Source organism: Terrapene carolina, unplaced genomic scaffold (genome assembly GCF_002925995.2).
Source record: "Terrapene carolina triunguis isolate 2854851 unplaced genomic scaffold, T_m_triunguis-2.0 Scaffold34021, whole genome shotgun sequence".
In the NCBI taxonomy this organism is placed as follows: Eukaryota; Metazoa; Chordata; order Testudines; family Emydidae; genus Terrapene; species Terrapene triunguis.
Genome location: NW_020698372.1, coordinates 3,075,240 through 3,084,115, shown reverse-complemented (window position 1 = coordinate 3,084,115; position 8,876 = coordinate 3,075,240). Strand labels below are relative to the sequence as shown.

The 8,876-nt window shown below is 43.2% G+C and overlaps 1 protein-coding gene across 1 annotated transcript in view; it reads right to left on the bottom strand.

Annotated features, from left to right (window-relative positions):
• Positions 1-499: 499 nt before the first annotated feature.
• The window catches only part of LOC113405017 (trafficking kinesin-binding protein 1-like), a 118,016-nt gene continuing 109,639 nt past the window's right edge, over positions 500-8,876 (bottom strand). The window contains exons 15-16 of the mRNA XM_026663870.2: positions 7,443-7,545; positions 500-1,599 (exon numbers count right to left, since the gene is read on the bottom strand). Coding sequence (XP_026519655.1) covers positions 801-1,599; positions 7,443-7,545 — 902 coding nt within the window. The 3' untranslated portion in view covers positions 500-800. The remainder of the gene's footprint in view (positions 1,600-7,442; positions 7,546-8,876) is intronic.

The window sequence follows — 8,876 nt, the reverse complement described above, 5'->3', positions numbered from 1 at the left end:
TAAAGTGTGAAAACTAGTCTCTTTAAGGATTGTTTGTAAGGTGTGATTTTCAGTGTCAGCAAGAGAATACAACGTAAAGCTTTTTTCCTTTCACAATCCAGTGCAATATTGAAAAAAATAAAGTGAATCACACAGAATACAGATGTGCCAGAAGAAACAGCAGTAGTGGAAATGTGTCATTTTTCCAGGCACGTAGCAGGCCTGTTGACCTCAAAACATAGCACTAGTTCAAGTTTATCATACCAGGAAAAACAAAACAAAACAGAAAAATGTCTCATCAGTTCAAGCATAACAGCCATACGCTTGGATAACCCACTTCATCCACAAGGGCAAAATGAAATTAACACAGATGCTAAGCTGACTACTTTGTTTAGCACTTACCGAAGCACAAATGCTCCCTGCTGCTGTTATTCCAATGTCTCAGATAACATGGTCAATAACCTTGCTATGCTAGGTCAGGTTAGGCTAGCTACAGAATTCATTTTCTTGTATCCTTGAATTTTTTTTTTCAGTGCATCTTCAAAAAAAAAAAAAAAAAAAAACACCTTTCAGAAGGTTAGCAAGTTAAATCCTAATACAGCAACTGCAGTGTCAGAACATTTTGCACTCAACTGAACAGTAAAATAAACAAATTAGTTACAATATATCTGGTACATATTTACAAATTGTACAAAGTTTACACACTTCTCCCATTAGGCACAAAGTTGATTTGTCAAACTCAGGAGGCAATGGAAGAAAAAAAAAATTGGAGGCGGGTTCTTGGTATTTCTTTAAAAGTCTAGCCATAAAAATTAAGTCCTTCATCGTAAGCTAGTTTGCTTAGGGAGCTTGGCTCCCATTAGGATGCCAGAAGTGAGAGTAGCAGGGCCCTTCATCTGCATGCTGGAACCCACCATGGTTGGGAAGCTCCGATTCCTTCGAATGCCAGTGTTCAGCTGAATACCCCCAATGGCACTTGTTGCAGAAGGGTAGCCCAACTGAAGGCCTTCTGGGGCCAAGCCTCGGGGAACAAAGGCCCTTACTGGTCCTTGTGCCCCACAGAGAAGAGGTCCCTCGTCATCAGTTAAGGGAGGCGCTTGCGTTTGCCCCGAGCTAACTACTTTGGCAATCCCGAACCGCTTTACTTTGTCCACAAGGTTAAGGTTGGAGACAGACACATCGGTCTGACTCTCACTGTTCCTGATGTTCTTTTTCTCTCTCACCTCCTTCAAAATGGAACTGGCAGGTTTGGAAGCAAGGAAGTTGTCATAAGGAGGGCTGGTGCACTTGAACTCAAAAGCAGGTGGGGAAGAAGAGGGAGTCTGCATAGGTGAGTTGGGAGGAGTGGAAGGAATGATCGCCATTTTAGGAGCATACGGGTTCAGGATGGTGCCCGTGCTGGCCCTGTCCCAGCTGTGTGGATTGTACACTGCTGCTGAGATCCCTCGTTCTTTAAGCAGCCACACCAGGCCCAAGGATGTGCTCATCGTAGTTGTGGATTCCCGAAGGTTAGTGAAGGATTCTGCCAAGCTTAGACGCCGAGGAGTGCATGGGGTAGCGACCGGGGTACCTTTCAAATTGCCAAGGCTGCCGCAAGCTGGAGTAGGTGCTGCATTAAGGCTGAAAACAAAGGAAGAAAAGGTGAATTAATGAGCCCGGGGAAGGATTTTCAACATGAACAAGTATTCCATTTATAAAGGAGCCTGAAAAGCCAATGCAAAAGATCTGCCAACTCTTGGGAATGCTGGATACAGGACATTGAGTTCTAAAGATCATCACTTTGAACGTCCGGAGCTCAGCTTTAAACACCATTTTTGTCCAGAATGGCTGGATTAATGATTTCCCAGCATCCCGCGTCAAACATCCTTTGACATAACCACAAATAAATGGTCTTTAATAATTCAGCTGCTAGAGCGTTTCCTCTTTGGCCACTGACTAGAATGGGATCAGTACTTGGCCCTAACTCCCAATGACTTCAATAGGGCAAGGATTAAGTAAATTGGAGTTTGATCACTGACTTGAATGAGACCAGGATATGGCTCAGAGCGGCAACTCCCCACCCACCAAACTGCTAATGGTTCCAGTAATGCTGTATCTTACTATCCCACGAGAGAAGCAGGTGGGAAGCAGAACCCGTTATGATCAATTGGCTGCAGAAGTGGTAGTAACAGAGATGTTGGGAGTTGGTATTTTCACCATCTGTCTGATTAAAACAAGCCCTTTTATTAAAATGAGCAAACAAAGGGGGGAAAAAAAAGACTTGGGCCCTGATTTTCGGAGGTGCTGACCACTCGCTACCAGAAAGACTCCTATTAGGTACTCCACACCTTTGAAAAAAGCAGGCCCCTGATTATCAATAGTTTGTTAGTTGAGTAATCGATAACTCAGCAGCAAACCAAATACAATATGGGTCAGTTTTATTATGGTTTTATATTGGTGTCCACAAATTTCATGCTTATTTGCATAGTCTTGAACCAGGGAAAGCATTGAACGTCCCCTGCCCAACCCTCTCCCATCTAAAGAAACAAAACAATCCCAACAGCAGGTCAGAAGGTGCAGGTCAGGAACAACCGGCACATTAAATATAAAAACACAGGCAACAAACACTGTAAACATACATGCAGGCATATTTCTTGGATCTGACCAACAGCATTTTTGATTCTATTGGTTAAAAAAATGTATAACCTGTGGCACTAATTTTGATGAGTTTTCCCCTCCCCGGTGGCTGGTCCTTCTCACATGAATGGGGATTCAACTTAACTTGCATTTCTGAAGAATTAAAAGGACAGTGGTGACAAGAGTTACAATCTGGATCCAGTGTGCCTAAGTGCAAATTCTGAGGCCCTGCAACTTCAGCATCTGCAGACATACCGTGGTCACCCTTAAAATCTTGCTGTCTTAGAGAACACCTTACATAACAAAATAATTTTACCTCTGTATGAGCCCTATTGAAACCTACTAAAGTCAAAAGGAAGGCTCGCATTATCAATGGATACTGGATAAGACCCCATTCACAATGTTCTAGGCATGCCCTACCACAAATATAGGTAACACTTCAAATACACATCTTCATACAGGTGAATTCCAAAATGCTTTACAGACTTTAGAGAGTGATTTCCAACTATAGGGATCTCCTCACCCTTTACTGAAATTCAGCCTCTTTGGCCATGTGTCGATGAGCAAAAAAATGTTTTTTCACTCCAGTTCAACTCCCCTTAATGGCTGCCTAGACAGTTTAGCCCCTTTAAGAATGTTTGAAAGGGTTACACTGTGTCTACACGGACGCTAAGGGGGAGGTTCAACTGAGTTAAGCTAAAGGCTTGTCTACTCTTGTAAATGTACCAAAAAAGCTATTCTGGAATGATTATTTTGGTACATTTCCAAGTGCAGACAAGCCCTAAATCAAAAAACACACCTTTTTCTCCCATGCAGACAATACCGTAGGGTTTGCAGAGACTGGTCCTATTTAAACTCTAGGGGCAGGTCTACACTTCAAACAGTGCATCGGCACAGCTGTGTCACTGTGGTGGTTTAATGAAGCCGCTCTACATCGATGGGAGAGAGCTCTCCTGTCAGCGTAGTTAATCTACCTTCCTGAGAGGCGGTAGCTATGTCAACGGGAGAAGCTCTCCCACCATCATAGCGCTGACTACCCCGGGAGGTTAGATCGGTGTAACTACGTTGCACAGGGGGGGTGGATTTTTCACACTCCTGGGTGATGTAGTTATACCAATGTAAGTCTGCAGGGTAGACCAGACCTAGGTAATGGATTGCCAATTCACTCATGTTAATTTACACTACTTCAAATGCAAGTCGACACGCTGCACAAGTACTCCAACTCAGCCTGGCATGTGGCAATTAATTAACTTGAATGAAGACAGGACCACAAACTCTAGACTAGACATACCCTGAAAGGGTGTAACATGGTGGGTTTTTATTTATTTAAGACAGTTGTAAAGCACCCATCATTAAAAGCATAGTTTTCAAGCTTATAAGTACCATTTAAGGTAGTCCAAGTCCTGTCCCTTTTCTGTGGCCAAGTAAGGCTTCCGCAAGCAGGACACGCATAGTTCTGCTGTGGAAGACCAGGTAGCAGCCCATGCACTGCACTCTCTGCTCTGCTGGGATTCCCTGCATCTCAGCAGTGGACCCATAACACCACAGATCTGTCGACTATTCTAGAAAGGGAATATATCAGTCCCAAGGGGATACTGCATTTTACTCTGTAGCTGTAGTTTGTCAAAGGGAAATCCAAATAAGGCCAGATATGAAGTGCAGAAAAGCAGAGTGTTTGAATAGCTAAAGCAGTTTATCCATCATAATTTATCCATTATCTCTCAGCTACTCTGGAATGTATTTTCTTGCACCACCTGGTGGCTTTTACCTGTACGTGCAGCACTTGTCTGCAGTGCCAAATAGCTTGACATGCAGATTTACTGTGGTTGGTCCGCACTCATTACATTTCCTCACTGCTTGTCTGGGCAGTGAGCAGTGTTGGGGGAGGACCTCTCATCGTAGCTGGGAAGATAACACATGTCACCAATGTGTACACACACACACGGTGCAAGGCTGTGAAAGGGGGGAGGCTAGTGAGGAACTTTTTCTATGGCAATAGATTAAAGCTGAATCTTCATACCTCTGATTAGTTTGGTGACATTAAGAGCAATGGACAACATGACAACCACTATAATACATCTCCTAAATTGGCTAAGAGTAGGGGGTACAAAAGCGTGGGAATAGAGAAAACAGGAGAAAGTTTACTCTGTGAACTGATTTTTAGTGGGAAACCAAAGAAATGTTGGAAACTAAACTTGGGACACTACAGATAATGGTCAATTTTTAAAGAAGCCCTATTTAAAAACAAACAAACCCCAAAACAAAACAAAAACCCCACCACTGTCATAGGTATTCTGTTTCATTTCAAATTGCTTCTGGCCTCCTTAGTGACTACCCTATTGTCGAGTATGCCCTCTCTCCACACTCCTTCCATCTCCAATTTGATTTTATTTCTAGAAACTCAGGCTTACATTTCTGCTGTGCTGTCATTGCAGATACACATTAAAATGCAACCGAGAGCCAGTGCTGCATGAAAACAACTTTTATATTGGCATCACTTTCTTAGCATTGCCTTAATTGGGAATACTTTGCCCACCCAACAAAATCACTTCAGGGTACCCCAAATACAATCACGAAAACAAAAACAAATAAAGACCCAAAGGAGCCTAAGTGCTTCAAACTAGGGACAGCTTCAGGATAAGGTCTAGGAAAATCAGCACCTTGCTTTGCTACATGAAATTTAGTCCGATTAGAATGTAACCTGGGTTAGAATGTTAGGTTAGAATGTAACCGAGTGGGTAAATATCTACGCTTTTTGGGTTAGCTGGTGCCACACACACTAGAATTTCTTCTACATGACCCCGCCAGCACAGACACTGCTGGCAGTGTTTGCTCACCCCCTGCCACGCTGGGTCATAGTGTCTGCCCTATATCTCCTCTCAGCATAACGTGACATAATGCAGTTTCATCCTCCTCCTCACATGACCTGTGAAGAATCATTTATAGTTTAAGAAGCTCCTCCTCACCAACAGTTCTGTTGACAGCATCACATATTTCTGAATGAATGGGGCCAGGACAACTTAGTCCCTGAGAATTTGCTAAAATGAAGCTCAGTTTAGTTACTGGTTGTAGCAAACTTGTTAAGTTTAGTAACCAATGAATCTCAAGAAGATTGTTATGGCTATTATTAACAGCGCTTCAACAATGTCTACATTTTAGGAGAGATGTTGCAGCAAAATAAAAGTAACTTATTTAAATGGTGGTGCTGGAAGGGAAAAGCCACTCATAGCACGGTTCTTAATTTATACCACACGGAAGTGTAAGTGTAAACAGTTTCCCATAATGAATTTGTACTTCCTTTCCAAATACCCACAATCCAGGAGGTGTTCACATTCCCCTAGTTCTCAAAAGTTCTGCTTTGGCTACCAGTACTTGGGGCCAGTTTGATTTCTAAGCACTGCCCTTCATTAATCTAGATCTCTGAATTGGCTTGTGAATGAGGAAAACAGTGGTACTCTCCCTTGTGAAGGCTGAAGATGGTGGAAGGGGGAGAAAACTGGGTGTAGTCTTTCTAAATGGAAAAAATACTTTTCATACCGGCCTCCACCTAGTTCTGGTGGGTCCATCTTTAGGTGTGAAGTCCATTCACCCTCTTTAGTCATCAAATCCTAACCGTTTTGACTAACACGGTGCCGCCTAGTGCCAATTATTATGAGATGACCTGTTCACTAGGGACTAGATTGAGATCATCAATTCATTTTCAATCAGTCCCTCTGATGTTTGGCAAGGGGCTCTCAGGAGCTTAAGATTCCACCATCAAATTGAAGAGAGCGTTTGAACAATTTCGTGGCTGCTGGTTGAGTCCCTTCCCTCCCCCATCTGGCTAGCGCTGAATCCTCTCTTCAAGAGAAGAAAGTTATCTTTGGAGCTTCTAAAATTACCTCTTTGCTTTATTTACTTATTTGCTCCCCTTGTACCAAGGGCCAGATATTTTCAAATATTTTCCCAATGAACATATAATACAATCTTAGTCTCACCAATATTTGTTTAAATGGGATAACAAATGAATAGACTCATTAGTCCCTCACCCTTCTCTACTGGTGAAATGTGCAGAGAGGCAGCACAAAGCCTGTGTGCCACTAAAGTCTCACTTAAAGCATATTTAGAGGGTTTAAGTGGACAGCGGGCTCCTTGTGCTGGTGCTCTGCGCTGGGGTGAGTGTTACCCTCAGACCATTCACACATTTGGTACTTAGGGTTTATAACCAGTTTTGGGGGCAGTGGATGCACTTTTATGGAAGCCCTTTGTTCAAATATTGGTAGCATACCACTAGGCCAAGAGACTTGAAGCAACTGTTAATCACTTCTAACCTGTGCCAGATTTGAATAACAGAAGGTAGATTCTGCAATATCTCAATTGGCTTTGTAAAGCCAGGCATTACACATCCTTTCAGAATGCAGGGGCAGCTCTAGCTTTTTTGCCGCCCCAAGCACGGCAGGCAGGCAGGCAATCTTCAGAGGCATGCCTGCGGGAGGTCCGCCGGTCCCATGGCTTTGGTGTACCTGCCGCTGAATCCGCAGGACTGGCGGACCTCCCACAGGCACGCCACCGAAGGCTGCCTGACTGCCGCCCTCGCAGGGACCGGCAGGCTGTCCCCCGCGGCTTGCTGCCCCAGGCACGCGCTTGGAGCGCTGGTGCCTGGAGCCGCTGCTGTTAGAACGGGAGGAGATTGAGAGATTTGACAGGGAGCTGGAGGAAGGGGAGAACACATTTTGGGTTTGTTATTCCCTCTCTCCGCCACCCCCATGCATATCATTACTATTCCCTTGCTTACGCCACTTCTTTGCTTTTTCCTCGCCACAGGATTGTGGCATCCCTGAACTGTGTGTGTCATTGAAAACCCTTACCTTGGAGTGACTCGTGTGAGCTCATCAGAAGGGTGCAGAATGCGGCAGGTGGTGAAGGTGAAGGTGGAGTTGGTTTGTGACATGCACTTCCCAGGATGATGTACTAAATTAAAAAAAAAAAAAAAAATCAATTTCTTTGCATTTATATATAAAAGGAAAATAAAAAGTTTGGTGTGCTCACAAACAGATGCAAAAAGTGATGTGATACCTTGGACTGGATCAATGCAGGGAAGGTGAAATATACAAGCTTACCGGGTTATTGGAATTGGCACCCATTCTGCAAACCAATCTCCACAACTCTAAGTTTATTCTGACAATAATAAAATAGTTGCTAAATTTTCCCACCATTACTTTCACCAGTCTAGTTTCACCGGTGCTGTCAAATCTTGCTCCGAACAGGTTCAGATGATACAGTACTTAAAATGCCAGCTGCCGCCACCACCAACACCCTTGACAGTGGCAGCAACAGTGGGAAATTATAGGAAAACATTCCCAGTGCAGACAAGGTTTCAGAGCATCTACAACATCCCGAACACTCAATGCAATTCAGCTTCTGGATTGATCCAGGCAAAGGCATCCCCATTACCTTTCATTTCAGTAATGGATCCAGCTATGCTATGTAGGTTAAAGCTACAGAAACCCTTACTAGTAAGTTTCAGGACGTATTGTGACTCCTCTCTATCTGACTTTCACATCCATAGACAGGATCATTTTAAAATTTTGGATCCACTACTGTACATCTGAGACATTTCCTTGTTTTTTAAGGCAGAATATCCACAGCTGCAGTAGATAGCAATTTTTGATTATTCATAAGTATATGTTGTGACAGATATAGAAAAACATTTTGGTACCGCCAATGGTTACTTCATTGTAAAAATGTCAGCTCTTACATTCTGATGACAGTATAGATAATCTGGGAAAGGAGGTGATCTGGTTTGTAGGGAAAAGAAACATTAAGTGGTTAAGCTGATGTACTTAAGTTCTTAGCAGAGTGGTGTGTTGTGTGGGGTTTATTTATTTATTTTTTATTTGCTATAAAATGCAGCTGTGGAATATATTCCATTGCAAACTAATCAGAAAGTTTAGGAGCCATGCATCTGAGAAGCTTGAGGAACAACCAAAGAAGTTAAATACTATAATCAAAGATATCATGATTGCATAGGCTCTTATTTACGATCTGAGCTTTTAAAAATTAGTGGTGGCCAAAACAACATGCACAATAAAACATGCGCGTGATTCCACCCCTCCCCCCCCCCCCCCCCCCAAGCCCTCTGAGGCATTTCCTGACTAGGCCACATTTTACTGTTGCAGTATGTGACTGCTTGATAGATTGCCTTGAACAGACACCACACACCATTCAAAACTTCCAGAGATTCTCAGAAATAAGCAAGGCAGGTTCTGATTGTGGCTGTATTTCCTCTTTCATTTGAAAAA